General features: G+C 40.7%; 1 protein-coding gene across 1 annotated transcript in view; it reads left to right on the top strand.

Annotated features, from left to right (window-relative positions):
* kcnh8 (potassium voltage-gated channel, subfamily H (eag-related), member 8) overlaps positions 1-25321 on the top strand; it is a 460036-nt gene that overhangs the window by 167914 nt on the left and 266801 nt on the right. The window contains exon 2 of the mRNA XM_063042495.1: positions 11785-12018. Coding sequence (XP_062898565.1) covers positions 11785-12018 — 234 coding nt within the window. The remainder of the gene's footprint in view (positions 1-11784; positions 12019-25321) is intronic.

Consider the following 25321-nt stretch of genomic DNA (forward strand, 5'->3'; position numbering starts at 1 on the left):
AATTGTGCAAATAATGGACAAGAGTAGGACAGGTGAGTGGGCAGGCAGAGGGGGTGGGTAGGCAGAGGGGGTGGGTGGCTCTGTTGGTAAAAAAAAAATGAGATCAAGTCCTTAGAAAGAAGTGCCATAGGATCGGAAGATGTAGAATTCATGTGGGTAGAGTTAAGAAGTTGCAAGGGTAAAATAGCCCAAATGGGAGTTATGTACAAGCTCCAAACAGTAGCCAGGATGTGGGATATAAAATTGAATGGGAAGAAGAAAGGGTAAGTAATAAAGGCAGTTTCATGATGGTCGTGGGGGATTTCAATGTGCAGGTAGATTGGGAAAATTAGGTTGGTGCTGGATTACAAGAGAGAGAATTTGCAGAATGCCAATGAGATAGCTTTTTTGGAGTATGTTGTGCTTGAGCCCATGGGGGGAAAGGCAATTCTTGACTGGGTAATGAACAAGATTTGATTAGGGAGCTTAAAGTAAAGAAAGGAACCACTAAGAGGAAATGATCGTAATCTGATAGAATTCACATTGCAGTTTAAGAAGGAGAAGATAAAAGCAGATGTATCAGTATTGCAGTGGAGTAAGGAGAATTACAGAGGCATGAGAGAGGAGCTGGCCAAATTTTACTGGAGGGGATCACTAGCAGGATGACAGCAGAACGGCAGTGGCTGGAGTTTCTGGAGGCACAGGATAGATACATCTATCAAAGATGAAGTATTCTAAAGGGAAGATAAGGCAACCGTGGTTGACAAGGGAAGTTAAAGACAGCTTAATAACAAAAAGAGAGGGATTATAATATAGGAAAACTTATTGAGAAATTATTGGGCACAAAGAAATGGTGGTCAAACTTGATTAAATGTTTTGTGTCAGTCTTCACTGTGGAAGGCACGAGCATTATGCCAGAAATTCGAGAGTGTCAGTAGGTAGAAGAAGTGAGTGTAGTTGCTATTATATTACTAAGGAGAATGTGCTTAGGAAGCTAAAATGTCTGAAGGTAGATAAGTAACCTGGAGCAGGTGGACTACATCCTGGGATTCTGAAAGAAGTGGCTGAAGAGACTGAGGAGGCATTAGTGATGATCTTTCAAGAATCACTAGATTCTGGAATGGTTCTCGAGGGCTGGAAAATTGCAAATATCACTCCATTCTTTAAGAAGGGAGAGAGGCAGAAGAAAAGAAACTCTAGACCAGTTAGCCTGATCTCACTGGTTGGGAAGATATTGGAGTCCATTATTAAGGATGAGGTTCTGGGGAACTTGAAAGTACATGATAAAGTAGACCAAGTCAGCATGGTTTCCTTAAGGGGAAATCTTACATGACAAATCTGTTGGAACGCTTTGAGGAAATAACAGGCAGAATAGACAAATGTTAGTCAATGATATATTTACTTGGGTTTTCAGAAGATCTTTGACGAGTCGTCGCACATGAGGTTGCTTAACAAGATAAAAGCTCATGGTATTATGGGGAAGATACTAGCTTGTGTAGAAGATTTGCTGATTGGCAGGAGGCAAAGAGTCAAACTAAAGGGGGCCTATACTGGTTGGCTGCTGGTGACAAGTGGTGTGCCATAAGAGATGGTATTGGAACCACTTGTTTTCCTGATACATGTCAATGATTTGGATGACTGAATTGATGGTATTGTGGGCAGGTTTGCAGGTGATATAAATATAGGTGGAGGGGCACTTAGTGTTGAGGAACCATCCTGTACAGATGGGACGAATTGCATCTGAACTGGAGGGGACTAATTTCCTTGTGGGAAAATTTATTAATGTTGCTTGGTGGGGTTTAAAATAGAGTTGCAAGGGGATGCAAACCACAGTTCCAGAGCAGTTAGTGGAGAGGTTATGGGGGCAGATGCTAGTAAGACCTTAAACAACGTTAAGAATTAAAATGTTGAGCATCTTGTGACTAGTGCCCTGAGCCGCATATACGTCAATACTGGAATTATCATAGGATCATAGGAAAGGAAGATAACAGTGCTGAAGATAAGGTAGCTGGTTTACAAGCGGGGGCAAGGTGTAGTGAGGAGAGGCTGTTGACAGGGAAAAATTACATGCAACAGGATGAATTACGAAGTAAAAGGTGGCAAAATTGAAAAGAGTGAATACAGGATTGAAGGTGTTATATTTGCATGTGTGCGGTATACTGAGTAAGGTAGATGAACTTATAGCAACAGTTGCAAATTCGTAGGTTTGATGATGTAGGTATCACTGAATCATGGCTGAAAGATGATTATAGCTGGGAGCTTCATGTCCAAAGATACATATTGTATTGAAAAGACAGGCAGGAAGGCAGAGGGAGCAGCATTACTCTGTTGGTTAATAAGTGAAATCAAATAATTGGAAAGAGGTCATATAGGGTTCGACAATGCTTAATCATTGTGGATAGAGCTAAGGAATTGCAAGATCCTGATGGGACTTGTATACAGATCCTCAAACAGTAATAAGGATGAGGTCCACAAATTACAAAGGGAGATAGAAAATAGAAACATAGAAAACCTACAGCACAATACTGGCCCTTCAGCCCACGAAGTTGTGCCGAACATGTCCCTACCTTAGAAATTACTAGGCTTAACCATAGTCCTCTATTTTTCTAAGCTCCATGTACCTTTCCAAAAGTCTCTTAAAAGACCCTTCGTATCCACCTCCACCACTGTTGCTGGCAGCCCATTCCATGCACTCACCACTCTCTGAGTAAAAAACTTAACGCTGACATCTCCTCTGTACCTACTCCCCAGCACCTTAAATTTGTGTCCTCTTGTGGCAACCATTTCAGCCCTGGGAAAAAGTCTCTGAGTATCCACACGATCAATGCCTCTCATCATCTTATACATCTCTATCAGGTCACCTCTCATCCTCCGTCGCTCCAAGGAGAAAAGGTTGAGTTCGCTCAACCTATTCTCATAAGGCATGTTCCCTAATCCAGGCAACATCCTTGTAAATCCCCTCTGCACCCTTTCTATGGCTACCACATCCATCCTGTAGTGAGGCGACCAGAACTGAGCACAGTACTCCAAGTGGGGTCTGACCAGGGTCCTATATAGCTGCAACATTACCTCTCGGCTCCTAAATTCAGTTCCACGATTGATGAAGGCCATGATGAATGCCTTCTTAACCGCAGAGTCAACCTGCGCAGCTGCTTTGAGCATACTATGGACTTGGACCCCAAGATCTCTCTGATCCTCCACACTGCCAAGAGTCTTACCATTAATACTATATTCTGCCTTCATATTTGACCTACCAAGATGAACCACTTCACACTTATCTGGGTTGAACTCTGTCTGCCACTTCTTAGCCCAGTTTTGCATCCTATCAATGTCCCGCTGTAACCTCTGACAGCCCTCCACACTATCCACAACACCTCCAACCTTTGTGTCATCAGCAAACTTACTAACTCATCCCTCCACTTCCTCATCCAGGTCATTTATAAAAATCACAAAGAGTAGGGGTCCCAGAACAGATCCCTGAGGCACACCACTGGTCCCCGACCCCCATGCAGAATATGACCCATCTACAACCACTCTTTGCCTTCTGTGAGCAAGCCAATTCTAGATCCACAAAGCAATGTCCCCTTGGATCCTATGCCTCCTTATTTTCTCAATAAGCCTTGCATGGGGTACCTTACCAAATGCTTTGCTGAGATCCACATACACTTCATCCACTGCTCTTCCTTCATCAATGTGTTTAGTCACATCCTCAAAAAAATCCTCAAAAATGCACAGCAAAAAGTTATATTACAATAGTCATGGGGAATTTCACTATGCAGGTAGATTGGGAAAATCAGATTGGTGCTGGATACTTGGATGGGAAATTTCCAATGTGCCTATGAGATGGCTTTTTAGAGCAGCTTGTGGTTAAGCCGACAAGGGAGTCAGCTATTCTGGATTGGGTGTCGTGCATTGAACCAGAATTGATTAGAGTAAGGTAAAAGAAACCTGAGTGATCATAATATGATCAAATTCATGCTGAAATTTGAGAATGAGAAGCTGAGGTCAGATGCATCAGTATTACAATGGAAAAAGGGAATTTCAGACGCATGAGAGAGGAGTTACCCAAATTAGAGATTTGGGCCAAGAACACTGGCAGGGGTAACAGCAGAGCAGCAACATCTGGAATTTCTGGAAGCAATTTGGAAGGTACAGGATGCATACATCTCAAAGTGGAAGAAGTATTCTAAAGGAAAGATGACACAACAGTGGTTAACAAGAGAAGTCAAAGCAAAAAAGAGGGCACATAATACAGCAAACATTAGTGGGAAGTTAGAGAATTGTGAAGCCTTTAAAAACCAACAGAAGTTATTAAGAAGGGAAAGATAGAAAATGAAAGTAAACTAGCCAGTAATATTAACGAGGATACCAAAAACTTCTTCAGATACTAAAGTGTAAAAGAGAGGCAAGAGTGAATATTGGACTGCTGGAAAATGATGCTGGAGAGGTAGTAATAGGAGACAAGGAAATGGTGGATAAACTGAATAAGTATTTTGCATCAGTCTTCACTGTGGAAGGTACTAGCTGTATGGTGGAAGTTCCAAGTGTCAGGGATCATGAAGTGTTCATGAGTTACCATTACTAGAGAGAAGATTCTTGGGGAAACTAAAAGGGCTGGAAGAAGATAAGTCACCTGGACCAGAAGGTGTCCACACCAGGTTCTGAAAGAGGTGGCTGAAGAGATTGTGAAGGTATTAGTTATGATCTTTCTAGAATCACAAGTTTCTGCAATGGCTCTGGATGACTAGAAAATTGTAAATGTCAGGAAGGGAGGGAAGCAGAAGAAAGGAATTTATTGGTCAGTTAGTCTGATCTCAGTGGTTGGGATGATGTTGGTTAATTTCTAAGGATGACATCTCAGGGTACTTGGAGGCACATGATAAAAAGGCCGTAGTCAGCATGGTTTCCTCAAGGGAAAATCTTGCCTGACAAATCTGTTGGAATTCTTTAAAAGAATAACAGGCAAGCTAGACAAAGGAAAATTGGTTGATGTTGTGTACTTGGATTTTCAGAAGGCCTTTGACAAGGTGCCACATATGAGGCTGCTAAACAAGCTACGAGCCCATAGTATTACAGGAAAGATTCCAGCACGGAAAAAGCAGTGACTGATTGGCAGGAGGCAAAGAGTGGGAATAAATGAAGCTTTTTTCTGGTTAGCAGTTGGCGACTAATGGTGTTCCACAAGAGTCCTTGTTAGGACCAATTCTTTTTATGTTATATGTCAATAATTTGGATGATGGAATTGATAGCTTTGTTGCAAAGTTTGCAGATGATATGAACATAGGTGGAGGGGCAAGTAGTTTTGAGGAAGTTGAGTGGCTACATAAGGACTTAAAAAGATTAGGAGAATGGGCAAAGAAATGGTAGGTGCAATACAATGTTGGGAAGTGTATCGCCATACACTATTGGAGAAGAAATGAAAGATTCGACTATTTTCTAAATGGAGAGAAAATACGAAAAAACTGAAGCACAAGGGGAGTTGGACTCATTCTGTAGGATTCCCTAGAGATTTAATCTATTATGAGGACAGCAAATGTGGTGTTAACATTCATTTCAAGAAGATTAGAATATAAAAACAAAGTTGTAATGTTGAGAACTTATAAAGCACTGGTGAGGCCTCACTTGAAGTATTATGAGCAGGTTTATCTTAGAAAGGATGTGCTGAAACTGGAGAGGGCTCAAAATAGGTTCACAAAAATGATTCTAGGATTGAATGGCTTGTCATATGAAGAGCATTTGATGGCTCTAGGCCTTTATCCACTAGAGTTCAAAAGAATGAGGGGTGACCTCATTGAAAACTATCAAATTGTGAGAGCCCCTTACAAAGTGGATGTGGAGAGGAACTTCCGATGATAAGAGCGTCTAAGACCAGAGGACAAGCCTCAGAATAGAGGGGTGTCCCTTTAGATCAGAGATGAGGAAGAATTTCTTTATTGAGAGAGTGGTGCATCTGTGGAATTCTCGCCCACAGGCAGCTGTGGAGCCATGGGTCTTTATGTATACTTGAGCTTGAGGTTGAGATTGATAGATTCTTGATTAGTCAGGGCGTGAAGGGATATAGGGAGAAGGCAGGAGACTGGAGCTTACAGGAAAATTGGATCAGCCATGATGAAATGGCACAGCAGTCTCGATGAGCCAAATAGCCTAATTCTGCTCCTATATCTTGTGATCTTATGGATTTATGGAATGGGTTGAAGGACTTAGACAGATTGGGGAAATGGGCATAGAAGTGGCAGGTGGAATATAGTGTAGTATATAGTCTTACACTTTGGTAGAAGGAATAAAGGTGTAGGCTATTTTCAAAACAGAGGTGCAAAGGGATTTGGGAGTCCTTGCGCAGGATTCCCTAAAGGTTAACTTGCATGTTGAGTCAGTGGTAAGGAAGGCACATGCAATGTTAGCATTCATTTTGAGAGGATTAGAATATAAGAGCAAGGCTGTGATGCTGAGGCATAATAAGGCAATAGCCAGACCATACTTGGGCTATTATGAGTAGGTCTGTGCCCCTTACCTAAGCTGTGCTGGCATTGGAGATTGGAGACAGTCCAGAGAAGGATCACGAGAGTGAGTCTGGGAATAAAAGTTTTAACCGGTGTTTGATGGTTCTGGGCCTGTACTCACTAGGGTTTAGAAGAATGTGGGGGTGGGGGTGTGTTTGGATTTCATTGAAACCTATCGAATGTTGAAAGGCCTAGACAGAGTGGATATGGAGAGGATATTTCCTGTTGCGGATGAGTTGTGAGCCAGAGGGAACAGTCTCACAATAGAAGGATATCTATTTAGGATGGTATTTCTTTAGCCGGATGGTGGTGAATCTATGGAATTTTTTTGCCACACACAGCTGTGGAGGGAAAGTCACTGAGTCTAATCAAAGCTGAGGCTGACAGTTCTTGATTAGTCAGGAAGTCAAAGGTTATGGGAAGCAGGCTGGAGAATGAGGTTTTGATGGATAATTAATGTGCTATGATGGAATGGCTCAGTAGACATGATGGGCCAAGTGGCCCAAATCTGCTCCTATGTCTTATGGTCTTATGGTTTAAGAGCAGTTCACTTAGCCCCTCAATCATATATGATTTTTGCCAGACTGATTGTAAATGCATTTTTATGCCACCTTTCACTTGGCCCTTATTTAGGAAATTGCTATCATAAAAATACTCAAATATTCTGCTTCCATGTCTTAGAGGAAGATTCAAAATACTCAAGACCTTCTGAGAGAACAAAAAAAAAGTTAATCTCAACAGTACAGTATTAAACTGATGACCCCTTGTTTTTAAACCGTGACATTTTATTCTAGACTCTCGCTAGCAGAAAATATCTTTTCCACATACACATACAGCCTTGTCAGAGTAAAGCATTTTCAGATTAATGTATTTCAACTGTGATGGTATTGGGTTTCCTGTCTTCAAAGCCCTAAACTCAGAAGAGGATTTTAAGCCCCATCTGATATAGATATTATGAGTACCCTCATTACAGAGAGGCTGTACTGCATCCACCTACGTTTCAAGGATTAATTTACTTCTCTGTCTAGCCTCTGCAGTGACATTTAGTTGCCGATATCCACTACTTGAATGATGAGTTACCTATTCCTACCAAGGAGGAGAAATGTCTAGCTAACAAAGTAGTTTAAACACAGTTATTTTATTTTTAATGATACACATTTAAATTCAGATTAATAATTCTTAACACACACTAAGCACTCACAGAGGATTTCTAATTTATAAAACATTTCTGAATTACAGAAGATTTACAAAGTACCAAGGTATTCCAAACACAGGTACAATTCTTATGAGTCAGCAGAACATACCAAAAAGTTGCAAATGAACAAATCGTCGGTCTCAGAAACCAAAAGATGAGGAATGAATTCTCGAACTTCTTTCTGTAGTACTATCTTTCTTTCATTTGTCTTTCCTAGTCAATTCTCAATGCTTCTGATATTTATACTGTTTCTACAGATGATATCACCTGCATGTGATATTTTCCAGATACTTTTGCTGGGACAAAATAACTCACACAGATGGTCTTAAATGCTTCTGACGATAGAAATTCCAAAAGTCTACAATTAATGCTTTGAGGGCTGACACCCTGAGCACCTAAACATCCAACTTGTAGCCATGTTTGATAGGCCAAGTGACATAACCCCATTGTCTTGTGTTGGCTAATGGAGCCAAGTCTCCTGGTCGCATTCCTTCGCATAGCTGTGCCTCCAACTTCAAACTGATTACTACTTGCAATTTACATTCAGAACAAGGGACTGATTCTTGTTTACATTAAAAATCTGAGCAAAGAATATTTGTTAAAAGTTTAACTTTATTACTAACAATTCTGACCCTTTGGAAAGGTCAAGCAGCTGTGCTAGAAAGCTGAGTTTAGCATTAAACCTCTTGATTCCTGGAAAGTGAATATCCTTCAAACAATCATGTCACCTTTCACTTTTCAAAATTCCTGATACAAGCCTAGTCTTCTTCATCTCATTAGACCATAAGATATAAAAGCAGAATTAGACTATTTGGCCCATTGTGTCTATTTCACCATTTAATATGGCTGTTTTATGATCTCTCTTAACTCTTTTCTCCTGCCTTCTTCACATTACCTTTGTCCTCTTTACTAAACAAGAACCTATTAACCTCCGCTTTAAATAGACCCGATGATTTGGCCTCCACAGCTGTCTGTGGCAATGTATTCCACAGATTCACCATCCTCTGGCTAAAGACCTCCTCCTTATCTCTGTTCTAAAGGGATCTCCTTGTATTATGAAGCTGTACACTCTGGTCCTAGACTCACCCAGAGTAGGAAATATCCTCTCCACTCTATTCAGGCTTTTTAATATTCAATAGGTTTCATTGAGATTCCATTCTGGGTATTAGTCTAGCAAACAATTTCTGAGCTGCTTGCAACACATTATCATCCTTAAATAAGGAGACGCCTGGTCTTTAGATATTGAGTAGACACTTCAAATGTAATCTCGCCAATACTTTTTGCAACATGAGCATAACCCTTCAACTCTTTTATTCACTTCCATTAAAATATACAATAATATTGTACTACAACATAGAACAGTGCAGTACAGTGTAGGCCATTCAGCCCACAATATTGTGCTGACGATTTAACCTACTCCAAGATCAATCTAACCCTTCCCTCCCATAAATCCCTCCATTTTTCAGCTTGATGCACTGACAAACTAACTTTTTGTGAATCATGTGATGAGACAACCAGATTCCTCTGCATTAAATTATTTATTTTTGGATTCCATGTTTCTTTTTTAAAAATTTTTCCTGCAAAACAGACATTTTCATATTTTCCCATGATGTCCTTCCTGCACTGGTTATTGCACCACCGTCAGAAGTGGCTGACAATCTCTGATACAAATGCGAGTAGCTAGGCTAGTAAAGCTGCTGTCCCTCAGTTCCAGAGACCCAGATTCAAACCTGACCACAGGTGCTGTCTATGTGGAGTTTGCTCATTCTGCCTGTGACCAGCTAGGATTAATGTAGGAAACGTGTAAATGACAATTGATGGTCAGCATCGACTCAGGTGGTGTATCTGTTTCTCTGCTGTATCCCCGTAATACTGAAGGAATTGCTGGCCATTACTAAATTTGTTGCCTGTTCTGTATCCCCCTGTGATACTGGAGGACTCTTTGGCCATTACTAACTTTGTTGCCTGTGCTGTATCCCCCTGGGATACTGAAGGAATCATTGGCTATTACTAACTTTGCTGCCCTGCTTTTGTGTGGGATGTTTGCAAATTATTGACCTATTGTTGGTTTTGATGATATTGACACTGAACTATTAAATGCAATCTAATTACTACTTAGAAATTCTGCATCAGTTACAAATGAGTTTTATTTTAAATTCTGGACAGAGGTTTAGGTATCTACCTGAAAAATAATCCCTTTCTTGGAATTTGTGATGACAAAATCTTAATTTTTTTTTCAGAAATTAGGCTGCTATTTACAGCAGTAAAATTCATTACGACAAAATTTCTTCGAGGCTTGCTGAGAATTTTTAATCTGATTAAAGAATGCATCCTTTAAAATGGAAATATAGTTATCCTCTCACTATATAATAAACAAATATGTCAAAGCAGGGCTTAATAAACGTTTGATTGCTCTCATCTCAGTCATTTTAAGAGAGAAGATTTTTTTAAAATCAATCTTCTCCCAAGACATTTGGCTGAGGAGTTTTGCTCGACTTTCCCTTTTTGAAATGGCTCTCACAGAGGCATCAGCATTATTTTGATCTCAGCCGAGGGCTGCGGGAATTCAGAAGGGAAAGTTTAGAGGGGAAATAAAGGGTTGCAGAATTTAGATGTCAGATGTCTCAAAATTATGCCTCAGAGAATGGGAAAATATGTATGTTTCTCCTTTATTCTGAGCTTTCAAAAGGTAAAACAATGTTATTTTAAAAGTTGCTGTGTTATTAACTGGAAAAGATGATACAGTAATTGTTCATAAATACATTTTCACACATGTGGCAAATGCAACTTAATTATCCAATCAAATTAGATTTGGTTTTAGTAAAATAAAATTTAGATATATTGTCACATTTTGTATAATTTGAAACTTGACTCTTGCAACTGTGCTTAAACCACATGGATTCTAAATCTGGGAGATGGAAAAGGTCATTATCCATCTCGAGAAGTAGGCAATCTCAACAGAATCTGTCTGAGTCAGTGTACACTGAGATTTTATACTTTTAAGAATAATACAATAGATGATTCAGACAATCACAATAAATACAGGAAACACAATGTAATCAATGAAAGACCAAATCCCACAGGGCAGACAAAAAAAAATGTGCAAAATAAAAACAAATTGTGTAAATACAAAAAGGAAGAGAAAAAAAATTAATAATGTAAATAAATAAGCAATAAATACTGAGAAATGTCAATGTCCAAGGTGGCACTAAGGTTTGGGCAGTTTACAAAACATCTATCATAATGATGCAAAACAATTTAGCTAAAGAGTCTAATGCCCAATTTAACATAGCAGGATGGCAGAATGGGGTGGGGGTGGATGGGTGCTGCATGTTGGTGTAGTAGATAGTGAAATTGCTTTACATCAGCAGCAATCATTTCCTACTGCTGTGTACAAGGAGTTTGTACATTCTTCCTCTAACCATGTAGTTTACCTCCAGGTGCTCCTGTTTCCTCCCACATTCCAAAGATATACGGTTAGGGTTAGTGAGTTGTGGGAGTTCTACATTGGCACTGCAAGCATGGTGTCCCTAGTACAATTCTCAGACTGTGTTGATTGTTGACACAAAACAATGATTTCACTGGATTCCTGAAGGATATCCTATGTCTAATTTTCTTCAGCAATGAGGTGTAGTAGCTTCTGAAATATTAGGAGACTCTGGGCCAGTGGTTCAGACTTCGAGATTTACCTGTCGGATTCCTCATCCTGTTGCAGAGGGATTAGTTTCAACAATTAGGCAACAATTAATATTGTTATGGCGTGGAACTAGCAGGATAGTAGAAGTTAATCCAGATGGATAGTCACATAAAACAAAATGCTGTAATTGCTGGAAACTCAAAAGAGAATAATTAAGCAGCTCGGGTAACAGAGTTAACATTTCAAGTCAATGACCTTTTATTAGGGTGATCAAGTTAACTCTGCCTTCCTCACTATAAATGTGTGGCCTTCATTAGCCATAGTCTTTTTTCATCAAACAATACTATCTTTCTAAGCTCCTAAAGTAGTATGTTAACTCACAGTTTTGAAGCAGTTAACTATGCAGAGGCCAACACGGCAATGTCAAAGACCTACCATTTCTAATCTACTTTCTTATCTCTGTTCTTTTCTAGATAGTAATTTTATCCTTGCAAATGCTCAAGTGGCAAAGGGGTTCCCTATAGTTTACTGCTCAGATGGCTTCTGTGAACTCACTGGATTTGCTCGCACTGAAGTTATGCAGAAAAGTTGCAGCTGCAAGTTTTTATATGGTGCTGAAACAAATGAGCAGATAATTCTTCAGATCGACAAAGGTTTGGATGAAAAGACAGAATTCAAAGGAGACATCATGTTTTACAAGAAAAATGGTAAGAAATCAAATAACTGATCAAAAAAGAATGCCCCAAAAAGAAAATTATTCTTTGTTAGGTATGCTATCAAAAGGTATTGGAAAGACTATAATGCAGTTCCAGTAATGCAATTATTTATCCAATTAAAATGCCTTGCTGCTCAAAAAGAAGTAGTTTTAGAAGTTTCATGTCATCACCCTGCATATGTGCATTTATCAGTTTGTTGCCAATTTATACTTTCAATAAATCTACTAAATTTTTTATCCTTGCCTTATTTTAGGTACCATTGTACCAAGAAAACAGTAATGGTGACACTGTATAATAACAAGATACATTATGCAACCACTGCTTTGACAATAATCATTACTAATTTGTGATTTAGGTGTATTTATGTTTATATTTAAGGTTTGATTACATACAGAATGCAATTTTGATGAGCAAAGACTTGGGCACAGAAATTGTATCTTGTTAAAATGACATAGCCCAGGGAACTGTGACAGTTTTATCTGTGTCACGGAGGACAGGATTTTGGTCGATTTACCAATTATGCACAAAAAAGGTATCATCTACATGACTCCTGAGATCTTGGCTCAGTTACGCAGGTGAACTCTGTATTACATTATTTAATTACAGAAATTCACCCTTACAGAATTCACAAATCACTACCCCAAAAAACAGAATAAATACATTCTCATGGAATTTATACTAAATAAATAAACACAAATATTACTATTTTCGTTTCTCATTTCTTGAGACATATGCTGGTTTTACAACTTTGCGTTACAGAAAGTTATGATATAGACCATTTTCTAGTACAACAACCCTCCCCTCATAATATGGGTTTCACCTGTAGATAAATCTCCATGTAATTTAAGGTGTCTGCTGTGAAGCATGGTTTTATTCCACCGTGAATTTATTCACTAGCACAACAGGCTCATGGATTGTTAGGGCTTACTCCTATTTCTGATGTTCATAGAAATTGTTCCGTCTGACAGATTATAAATGGCATTGATGGAGGCCAGTCAGTCGATCGAGTTTGCTCTCAATTGTTGACTCAAATTCAAAATCCATTTTATTATTATATGCATAAGTCCATGTATGCACAGGTGCAGCAAAAAAATACTTGCAGCAACATCATGGGAACATAACACACATACAGCATGTTCAAGAAAAAACATAAATCGTAGATTATCAACAATTTTTAAAAAAGAACAAAATCACAAGAATACAATTAAAACCTGAAAAACACAAAGTTATTTATTGTGCAAGAGATTAAAGTGGTCAGAGTGTTGCTAAGCTGTTGTGCTGGTTGATTCAAGAACCTCTATCAAGTAGCTATTCATGAATCTGGTGGTGTGGAACTTCTCCTGCCACATGGTACCGGTGAAAGGGTATGGCATGAATGGTGGGGATCTTTGGTGATGGATGTTATCTTCCTGAGGCAGAGCTTTCTGTAGGTATTACTGATGGTGGGAAAGACATGCCAGTGATATATTACACTGCCATAAGACAAAGGAGCAGAATTAGGCAACTCGGCCCATCAAGTCTGCTCCATCATTCCATCATGGCTGATTTATTATTCCTCTCAACCCCATTCCCTTGTCTTCTCCCTGTAACCTCTGACACCCTGACTAATCAAGAACCTATCAACCTCCACTTTAAATATAGTCAAATATTCTCAATGACTTGGCCTCCATAGCCGGACTTGGCAAAGAACTCCACAGATTCACCACATTCTAGCTAAATAAATTCCTTTCCATTTCTGTTCTAAATGAACATCCCTCTTTTCTGAGGTTATGCCCTCTGGTCCTAGACATCCACTATAGAAAACATCTTTTCCACACCCACTCTACCTAGGCCTTTCAACATTTTATAATTTTCAATGAGATCCCCCCTCATTCTTCTAAATTCCAGTGAGTACAGGCCCTGAACAATCAAACACTCCTCATCCGCTAATCCTGCTATTCCTGGAATCATCCTCATGAACCTGCTCTGGACCCTCTTTAATGCCAGCACATCTTTTCTTAGATAAGGGGCCCAAAACCACTCACAATACTCCAAGTGTAGACTGACCAATTCCTTATAAAGTTGCAGATTCACACCCTTGATCTTATATTCTGTCCTCTCGAAATGAATGCTAACATTGCCTTCCTTACCAACTAACTCAACCTGCAAGTTATTGTTTAGGGAATTCCCTTGCACCTCTGATTTTCAAATCTTCTCCCTGTTTAGAAAATAGTTTACACTTTTGTTTCTTCCACCAAAGTACATGAAGATACACTTCCCTACACTGTATTCCATCTGCCACTTCTTTGCCCATTCTCCTAATCTGTCCAAATCCTTCAATGGACTCACTGCTTCTTCAATACTAGCTGCCCCTCTGCCTATGTTTGTATCATCTGTAAACTTGGCCCCAAAGCCATCAATTGTATCATCCAAATCATTGACATATGCACAATGTGTAAAGAAGCGGTCCCAAAATCAACTCCTGTAGAACTGGACTGTTCACCAGTAGCCAACCAGTGTAGGCCCCCTTTATTCTGAATCTTTGCCTCCTACCAGTCAGCCAATCTTCTAGCCATGTGAGTATCTTTCCTGTAATACCAGGGGCACTTATCTTGTTAAGCAGCCTCAATGCAGCAACTTGTCAAAGACCATCTGAATATCCAGGTATACGACATCCTCTGACTCTCCTTTCTCTTTCCTGCCTGCTATTTCTTTAAAGAATTCGGTCAGATTTTTCAGGCAAGATTTCCCTGAAGGAAACCATGTTGACTTAGGCTTACTTTATCAAACGCCGCCAAGAATCTCAAAACCTCATCATTAGCAATGGACTTCAACATCTTCCCAACCACAGAAGTCAACGCTATTTAGCCTATAATTTCCTTTTTTCTGCCCCCCCTTTCTTAAAGAGCGAAGTGACATCTGCAATTTTGCAGTCCTTCTGAAACATTCCAGAATTTAAGATTCTTGAAAGATCGTCAATAATGCCTCCATAATTTCTTCGGGTACCTCGTTCAGAACACTGAGGTGTAGTCTATCTGGTCCAGACTTTTCTGTCATGGTCCAGATCGGGATTGAATTTACTTTGTTTATGTTACAATCTGGACCGTTGATTCCCTGTTTTCCCGTGTCCCTCGGACTTGGTGATTGGAGGCAATTTACTCTCGGTTGAACCGGTAGTTTATGGTCTCTGGCTTTCAGCCGTTTGGCACGAGAGCGTCTGCAAAGTCACCAAAGGTACGGCGTGCCAATGTCATCTGGCCGGAGCAAGCCTTGTCTCCGCCCGAAGTGAGTGCCGGTAATTCGTCTTTCCTCACTGGAGCAACCCTGTCAAGTTACCTTGCCAAAGCGAGCCTGCAAGGTTTCCTCACCGAGGTCAGTTAACCTGCCGGAGGGAATAAGAACCGCTGTCTACTGTTCCCGGGCTGAGTCGAGAGCTCGCCACTACGTGGCGGCATCCAAGTTCCGAGTCAAGTCCTGGCCCTGGCGGCATCCAAGTTCCGAGTCAAGTCCTGGCCCTATGTCCTGTACCCAAGGAGGAGTCCCAGCTCTGTTCTGTGTTTGAATCCCGGCCCTATGTCCTGTACCCAAGGAGGGGTCCCAGCTTTGTGTTCTGTGTATGTGTCCATGGTTCCATGTACCTGCTCTCCCGAGACCAAGGCTCTGTGTTCCCATGTTCCTCCTGTCCCTAGCCCATGTCATGTCCTTGCCTGGTTCTGGGGTCTGAGCCCGAGGCAAGACCCAGGTACTGGGTCCTTGTCCAGTCTCTGGCTCGGAGTCCATACCGTAGCCACTTCATGTCTCCTCTAGTTCTGGGATCCGATTCTGAGTCCAAGCCCAGACCCTTAGTCCCAGCCTAGTCGTAGTCCTGAGTCCCTGTCCAGTTCGCTATTCCTGCTTCTGCTGATCTTATTGAAACATATAAAATCCTAAAGGGATTGGACAGGCTAGATGCAGGAAGATTGTTCCCGATGTTGGAGAAGTCCAGAACGAGGGGGTCACAGTTTGAGAATAAAGGGGAAGCCTTTTAAGACCGAGATTAGGAAAAACTTCTTCACACAGAGAGTGGTGAATCTGTGGAATTCTCTGCCACAGGAAACAATTGAGGCCAGTTCATTGGTTATATTTAAGAGGGAGTTAGATATGGCCCTTGAGGCTAAAGGTATCAGGGGGTATGGAGGGAAGGCTGGTACAGGGTTCTGAGTTGGATGATCAGCCATGATCATAATGAATGGTGGTACAAGCTCAAAGGGCCGAATGGCCTACTCCTGCACCTGTTTTCTATGTTTCTATGTATCAAACAATAAACTCAATTTAATTAACTTCACAAGATGTGTCTTGCATTTGGGTCCACCCCCCATTTTGACACTTCCAGCTTCCCAAGTACCTTCTCCTTGGTAAGAGCAACTACACTCACTTCTTCTACCCACTGATTCTCAATTTCTGACACAGTTCTAGTGTCTTCCACAGTGAAGACTGGCGAAAATACTTACTAAGTTTGTCCTCTGTTTTTTGTCCCCCATTACTACTTCTCCAGTGTCATTTTACAGCCATCCAAAATCCACTTTAGCATCTCTCTTTTTCCCTTTGTATACAAGATCTGTATATCTATCTACCTATATAAAACTTTTTGTATCTTCTTTTATATTATTCGCTAGCTTTCCTCCATATTTCATCATTTCTTTCCCTATGGTTTTCCTAGTTGCCTTCTGTTGGTTTTTAAAAGCTTTCCAATCCTCAACTTCCCACTATTTTTTTGCTACATTGATTTCCTTTGTCAACTACGGTTGCCTCATTCTCCTCTTAGAATACTTCTTTACCTTTGTGATGTATCTATCCCATGCCTTCCAAGTTGTTCCCAGAAACTCCAGCCATTGCTGTTCTTCCATCATCCCTGCTGGTTGGACCATGGTGGCTAATAAAAAGGAGCAAGGTTTCAGCAAAGCAGCCATTGTTGGAGTGCACAGTGTTAGAGTGGTGAGGCTTTGGCTCAACAGCACAGGCTAGAATGTAAGTTGGATAAGTTGGAGGTATAATGACTGTAGGAAGATGGTGGTTCAGCCAGTGTAATGCTGCTCCTGTGAGATGTGGGGTTTCAGGATATCTAATGGTCTCCCTGATGCAGGATGTGCATCCAACTTCAGCTCCTGACTGACAAGGTCAAGGAACTGGAGCTGGAGCTGGATGCACTCAGGACAATCCGGAAGGCTGAAAATTTCATAGAGGAGCCTTTTACTGAGGTGGTTGCACCCAGAATGTAGGGTTCAGGTAGTAGACGGCTGACCACCAGGAGATGTAAGCAGGGGAGAAAGCAGTCAGTGCAGGGCTCCTCTGTGGCCTTTACCCTTAGCAACAAGTATACCCCTTTGGCTACTGCTGGGGGAGGGTATTCTATCAGGACACAGCAGGAGCAACCAGGCCAGTGGCTGACTCTGTGGCAGTGAAAGAGAAGTCAGGATGGTGTGCTGTCTCCCAGGTGTTAAGCTCCAGGATGTCTCAACGCAGCTACAAAAGATTCTCAAGAAGAAGGGTAAGTAGCCAGAGGCTGTCATGCATAATAGCACCAATGACACAGATAGGAAGGGGCAAGAGGTGTGTGCAGTGAGTTAGTGAAGAGGCAGAAGAGTGGGACCTCCAAGGTAGTCTTGAGTTTTTAATGTAAATTGCAAGCAAAAGTCAATCTGAAATTAAAAGGACAGTTTTACAAACAAACAACACTGTCTATAAAGCACAGACTGCTGGCCCACAGCAAAGGGCTGGCTGCTGAAGAGATGCAGTGTAAAACCATGGGATTATGTTAATTAGCCTGCAATAAGCAGTATAAATGTAAGAGAGCAGTCAGACTAGTTAAGAATGGTCAAGACACAACAGGAAGAATGACAGAAAGATGGGGTGAACTAGATTCCATTCCTCCGCATTCAATTTCTGCGATGGACAGCTTGTCTGTCAGCAACTCACTGGTATGTCTTTTTAGCTTATTGGAATTGTACCTGTGTTTTGGAAATCCTTTGTGTCTTAGAAATCGGTTGCAATTTAGAAAACTTTTATAAGATAATAACCCTCTGTGAGTTTTAAATGTGTCTTAATAGTTGTATCTAAATATAGACATGTATCACTAAAAATAAATGAATTGTGCTTTTTAAGTACTTTGTTAGCTGGAAGTATCTCAGTGGCGGGGGGGGGGCACCACTCAAATAGTGGCTGTTCATAGTTAAACTCACCATGGAGGATAAACAGGGAAGTGATCAGCATTTGAATAGTAAGTGTATAACCTCCCTTTAGTGAGGGTACCCATAGTATAACCTCCCTTTAGCTGAGGGTACCCATAGCTATCTATATCAGAAAGGGCTTAAGATTTTTGCTTGAGTTCAGAACGTCACAGACAGCAAACCCAATAGCATCGCACTTTGACAGTGTTCTCTTGTGACCAGGTCTCACTTCTGAAGCCAAATGTCAGCAGTGAGAGTCAATGAATGAATTAGATTTGATTCTAGCTTAAACTATTATTTATGTAACTTCAAAGTTCAAAGTAAATTTATTACCTAAGTACATATATGTCACCGTATACCACCCTGAGATTCATTTTCATGCAGGCTTTTACAGTAGATACAAAGAAACACAATAGAATCAATGGAAAAAAAATCTGCACACAAAGGTGTACAAACAACATTGTGCAAAAAGTGGCACTGTGCAAATACAAAAAAAATGATAAATAAACAAACAAACAAACAAATAAGTAAATCTTACGGAGAACATGAGTTGCAGTCCTTGAAAGTGAGTCCACAAGTTGTGGAATCAGTTCAGGGTTGAGGTGAGTGAAATTATGCACTCTGGTTCAGGAGCCCGAATGTTGAAGGCTAACAGCTGTTCCTGAACCTAGTGCTGTGGGACCGAAGGCTCCTGTACCTCCCTCCCAATGGAGCAGTGAGAAGAGAATATGACCAGTATGGTGGGCGTCCTTGATAATAGATACTTCTTTCTTGTGGCAGCGCTCCTTGTAGATATGCTGAACGGTGAGGACGGATTTCCCTGTGATGAACTGGGCTTACCCATTCTTGTGCATTGGTGTATCGACACCAGTCAGGATACACTGCACTGTGCACCTATGGAGGTTTGTTAGATGGCATGCTGAATCCGAGCAAACATCTAAGAAAGTAAAGGCATTGCCATGCCTTCTTTGTAATAGAACTTATGTGCTGGTCCCAGTACACATCCTCAGAAATGATAACACTGAGGAATTTCAAGTTGCTTACCCTCTCCACCTCTGGTTCCCTGATGAGTACAGGCACATTGATCTCTGGTTTCCTCCTCCTGTAGTCAATAACCAGCTCTTTGGTTTTGCTCACGTTAAGCGAGTTTGTTATTGTGACAGCTTTCAGCCAGGTTTTTATACTCCTTCCTATATGCCGATTCATCTTGTTAAATATTATAAAATCCCATAAAATTGTGAGGATACCTTAATTAGAATTTTCTTGCATATATGGCACTTTCATTGAATTTACTTGTATATATCTTCAAATGTTTCTATTACTTTCCAAGCATTCTTTGATTGCTGTATTTCATATTTTACCTTGTGAAACAAAACACAATATTTTTCAGGGTCTAGGGATAGTAAGAAATGCACTGTGATAATTTCAATTTGTGGATAATTTGATTGTGTCATGCAGTTCAGCTTTGCATGACCTGGGATTTATGTTTAATGATCAAATACCACGTGAACACCATGCAGGATTATACCAAGCCAGATATCATCTGCCTTCTCTGGCCATAAGGTTTTCTTGATCAGCAGAAACTGGCTGGTTGCTGAATGGGAACTAGACTTCTGAAGTACCAGTGAAATATTGTCTTTATTTTAGAAAGAAAACATAAATGCCTTTATCTTCTTCTCCAACTGTTGGAAGCTCTCCAGCTATCTTCTCATTTAAGATTGAGATCAGGAGATTTTAGGTGTAAGCATGGGTGTGGACAAATGTCTTTTCAAACTTCCTGTGTGTCCATTCTGTAAAATATTGGGAATGTGCCAGGAACACAATATAAAATCCTTACCATCTATACCCCTAATCCACCATGTCCCTGCAGGGTAAACTGAAGAGGGAAGAAATGCCTTTGTTTTTAAAACAGTGAATGTGAGGTGTTATTTTCAAAGTCAACTAGAAAGTCTAAACTCAGGACATCATTACTCTCATGAATATCCACTACTTCACTGTTGAAATTTTGCAGTCTGTTTTCTTTGATGGTGTCAATCAAGATGAGAAAAAAAATAAAATTATCTCAGATTTAATGAGGTGCTCTTTTATCCTGAAACTATGCTGTGAGTATTAGATTTTCCCTCTCATCATCTCCCCTGTCAAATCCTCAGGTTCTCAAATGTTTCACTAAAGCTATTGCTCTCTCTTCCAAAGAGAAGCTTGGACATACTGTAATGATTCATGCACTGACTCATCCAGGAAAACATATTAGCCAGAGATTGCTACATCTGCATTGTTCAGAGTTAGTGACCCCTTACTGAAATTTCTGGGAGATATTTGACTGGATAAATTGAGCACACCTTCACTAATAGATAGCAATTTTCCCCTTTGTGCTTCTTCTGATAAAGGAATAACCAACAGCAATGAATTGAATGCTCATTTGATACCAATGGTCAGGAACTCTGATACTTCAACATCAACTTTGCCACACTTAGTGAAAAATAACAAGGCAGCATGAGACTAATGTAAAGGACAAAGCTATGGATACACCGTCTTCTGAAGGGAACAAACAGGAAGAAGAATGACATTTCATGGAATGAGTTTCATTATCATGAAGTACAGAATTAGCAATTTGTTGATGACCCTTTAATCACTTTAACATGGAATTAACACACTTACATCATCAAAACACATGACCCAATCCTGGAAACCGTAGATGACGCCAAGGAGGGCTTCTACACCAGCTTTGAAAATATCCTGGTCCTAATTTGTTTTCTTTCTTTCCCATTTCTGTGAAAAGGTCTTCAACTAAAAATTTAAAACTAATTCAATTTTCAAAGATGTTACTTGATCTATTCAGTCTCTCCAGAATTGTATGATTTATTTCAGAGATCTCGTATCTGCAGCTTTATCAGAGGCTAAAACTCATCACTAAATAACTGCAGTATCCTGTATCTGTAGGCAAACTTCAACCCTAGCAAAGTCATGCAGTTTTGTTGTTTACTCGTGCTTGGCAGGCAAGTGTCACCAGGTTCGGATATGGCCCAGGTGCGGAGTGACAGACACTGAAGCAGGTCAATATTTCACAGACTTTAATGGGAACAATGTTAAAAGAAAAAGAAAACAATCAACGCAAGGCCAAACAGGACCGTTAACTAAAACACTCAAATGGAAAACGAAGCCTACACTGAGGCCGAACAGAACACTAAGAATGAAATGAATACCACTAGTTTTCAGAGTCAGTTGACTCGACAGCCCAATTTCTCAGGCAAAGTGGAATGCAGGCAGCGAAGTGTAGCTATGTCCAAGTCTTGACTAATACTATGACGGAATGAATGGAGTTAAATAATATCACAATGAAATAATTAGCTGACGTGCATATTCATGAGTGCAATTGCCGTATCTACTGCGCTGCTGAATTTGTGGTTGTGACAGGGCCCCCCTCTCTAGGTGCAGTCCCTGATGCGCCACAGACCTGTGTCCATTGGAAGTCCCGAATGAGCGACTTGTCCAAGATGTCCTTCAGTGATGCTGGTAGATAAGTGCCATAGTGTGCCCCGCCAATATCGGAGCCAAAGTGCTCCATGTAGAGACAAAAACAAGGGCTTTTACAGAGGTAGCTCAATCAAGTGACACCGCGAGATGAATCATTCTCAAAATGAGGACCCTCCGATTGGAGCTAATTGGGCATCTGCTTCAAGAATAAAACTAACACAGAATCTGAGCCTATCAAAATACTTAACAAACTTAAACAGAAGGCACCAGGAAACCACAATACAGAAGAGCGAGTTACTCAGGAAAAATACAAGGAACCCTTAATAACTGTTGTTAAGCAACAATTAACCAATTAAGGTGCTCTAAAAATCTCAGAGCGCAATGCTCTCTGATGCCCTGAACAGGCCTGAAGAAGTCACTATAGGACCCCCCCCACCCTATAGCTGGCACCTGATGGCCCAGGAAGACCTAAAAACTCGAGAGACCTGGGAAACTTGAGATGGAGGCATGGGGAACTCGAGCGGCAGGAAGACTCAGGATCCAGAGAGACTGAGAGACCTGCGAACCCCAACTGACTGAAAGACCGGGAATCCTGAGAAACCTGGGAACCCCAACAGGCTGAGATCATGAAACCTCAGGCAAGGATGGGAGGGAGGCTTGGGAGCCTCGAGATGGGGAGAACATTGAGAAACCCTAAACACATTGAATAAGCCTTGGAAACAATCGGAAAAATAAAAACCTTGGGAACATAGAGAAAAGTCCTTGGGAAACCTTGAAAACATGAAACTTGAAACCTAGAGAAGGAGCCTTTTCAAATCTTGTTCACAATATTTTATCTTTCACAATTTTTTCCAGAGGCAATTAGGATATACTCTCAATTTTACAGATCAAGACAGCATAGATGGGTTTCTTTCATCGCTAAGCAAGCTGATTCTCTGTAGATCTGTTTAATTTGCTACATGAAAGTTCAATTTTCCCAGTTTGTACCATGACTTTCATAAAGTAGTTAAAAATACTCTTGATAGGGTTACTTTACTTGTGTATTTGCACATTCCAGCCAGGAATCAACTTTTGGAGTAGGGTTCTTCCAGAATTTACACTATTGACTTGAATGCTGATTTGTTGAATCAATTGATAAGCTTGCTTGAAGCACTCATTTGTTATGCAGGCCTGAATCACGGGACCACAAAGCTGTTAACCTGGGTATTTGTGAATTGAAAAGATTGGAATGGATACCAGAGAAACACAATGTAGATGAGAGAAACTCAGTATGTAGACTCGGGACTCCCAGAATGTAGAGTCAGGACATGCATTGAGAATAAAGGTACCCTCTCCTCAAGCCACCAATGTCAAAGCATCACTGTTCAAACTTTGCTGGGTCCATTATTTAGCAAGATCCTTCTGTCACGCTGGAGACAGAAACAAGAGTTCATACATAGGAATTCCAACGCTCTGACCAATGAATCTCATGGCCAAGGTCAGCTGCTCTCTCTCTGATGGGTCCATCTTTGTGTGGTCGAGACTTGCTGTCACCTGGTTTGGATATGGCCCAAGTGTGAACTGAAAACACTGAAGCGGGCCAATAGGTCACAGACTTTAATGGGAACAATGTTAAAGGGAAAAGAAAACAATAAATGCAAGGCCAAACAGGGTCGTTAACTAAAACACTCAAGAACCAAGAACCAAGCTCCCTGAACAATATGGTGTTTGGCACAACTCACATCAGTGATTTGTGCTCTGGGGAATTTCTAGCATTCCAAAAGAGGCATCACTGCTCTAGATCTTAGAGATGAACATTTCATAATATCGTGGCTTCAAGATCTAAGTGCATTAGTGCAAGTATAATCTCTTATTTGAAATCCCAAAAAAGTACATTTAAAAGAATATTATATCATCTAGGGATGACTTGGATAATGTATCTTTCTGAAGTCGTGTCTCTGATCCCCAGAGCTGAAGGGATCATTTTAATGATGCATGTCTCCCACTGGACATACACTTACTTATCTGCCATCTGTGCTTCTACACATTTAGCAACTATACTTCGACTCAAGGAATCAAGCTATACTCACAAGTCAAGTGTCAATGGTTGTTGATTCCATGGCAAACTTTGAATGAATCGAAACAATAGCACAGTCATTTTAACCTTGGCCATTACACAAAATGAATAAGATTGAAGTGGCTGGCAATAAAGTTCTAAGTGTGATTTTTCATTTTGTTGATCTCTGAATGGTCCGTCCGTCAGAGTTGACCTTGGAGATTGCATCCCAGCTGTCTAAATGACACACAAGCCTGGGCTGTACGATATGGAGAGCAAGCTGTTGCCCATGTAGCAAGCTCCCCCTCTCCACGCATCTGTTGAACCCAAAGGAACGACAGAGACCGATACAGTTTGGTACCAGCAGTGTCATGAGAGTTGACAGTCAACATTGAACTCAATGTAGGACTGCCTTATGGACTACAGCTCCAGAATTTTCCCCAGGGTTTACTCCCGAAGCCTCTGCCATAAATAGGTATAGCTGCCAGGCAGCGGAGGATTGAGATCAAAGATTTCCTTCTCCTAGATCAGCTGCCAACCATGGCTGATGAGCCCCATTTGCCCGAAGCAACTGGTTTTAAGGCACTAGTAACCCACCTTTTACCCCTTCTCCTGTCAGGAGGAGTGGTTCCGCTGGGCTTAGTAGCTAAGCCACGTGTGAAGGTCAGGAACTGGACTTGGTTGTCAGAGGTTATTTGAGGCACATGCCTCTGGGAGCATTTAATAGGTAGTGGGAGCTTGTTCCCATTACCACCTCTGGCTATAACAATGATGATAACATTAAAATTAGTCCCTATTACCAGTAGCAATACAATGTGTATAATGTACTACCTGCAATGTGCTGATGTTACCCATGAGTGCCATTCTTATAGTTAGCACATAATGGTCCTTAAACCTCAGCACAGTTATTACAGTGTAAGTTTATTATCGAAGTACAAATATGCCACCATATACAATTCATTAGCAGTCTGGAGTCTAAATAAACTTGACATCAAGAGATATATAGTTTGTCCAGAAATATGGCCATCTTCTACTTATGTTTCTTATGTCTTTAAGTTCTAAAGATGGAGAATGATGTCACCACCTTGAAGAATCCTTAGCCCACATTCCTGAGGAGGATAAACAGTTTCTCCTGGATGTTTCTCATGGAAAATGCAGTGAAGGCAGTGAGGACGTAGAGAAAGCTAACTCCATTGGAGTTTTCTTGACAGAACGTGTCCCTGAAAAATTAATTAATTAGAGTGACAAACACAAGGCCTCATTGTACCAGAGCCTATTACGTTTTGTCATTGCTCAAGTGAAAGACCTTAAAGATATCTGCATCACCTGCACTGAGACTTGTGTGGTGACAATTGAACTGGCCACCATCGAATCTGTTGTCTGTCAGCAAAGAGCTCAATGCAATGTGGCAACAGAAGTGTTGCCCCAAAAAAAGTCAAAGATTGTCACTAGAAAGTCAAAGCTGAAGGTAGAAAGATAGATCTTCTGAGATAGTGCTTCATAGATAACCTGACAACACCCCAGCAGACAGAAGCTGCAGAGGTCCCACCATATCAGAACAATATAATTAGAATGTTTGGAGAGATTCTTGGCTTCTCAT

Source organism: Mobula hypostoma, chromosome 3 (assembly GCF_963921235.1).
Source record: "Mobula hypostoma chromosome 3, sMobHyp1.1, whole genome shotgun sequence".
NCBI lineage: Eukaryota > Metazoa > Chordata > Chondrichthyes > Myliobatiformes > Myliobatidae > Mobula > Mobula hypostoma.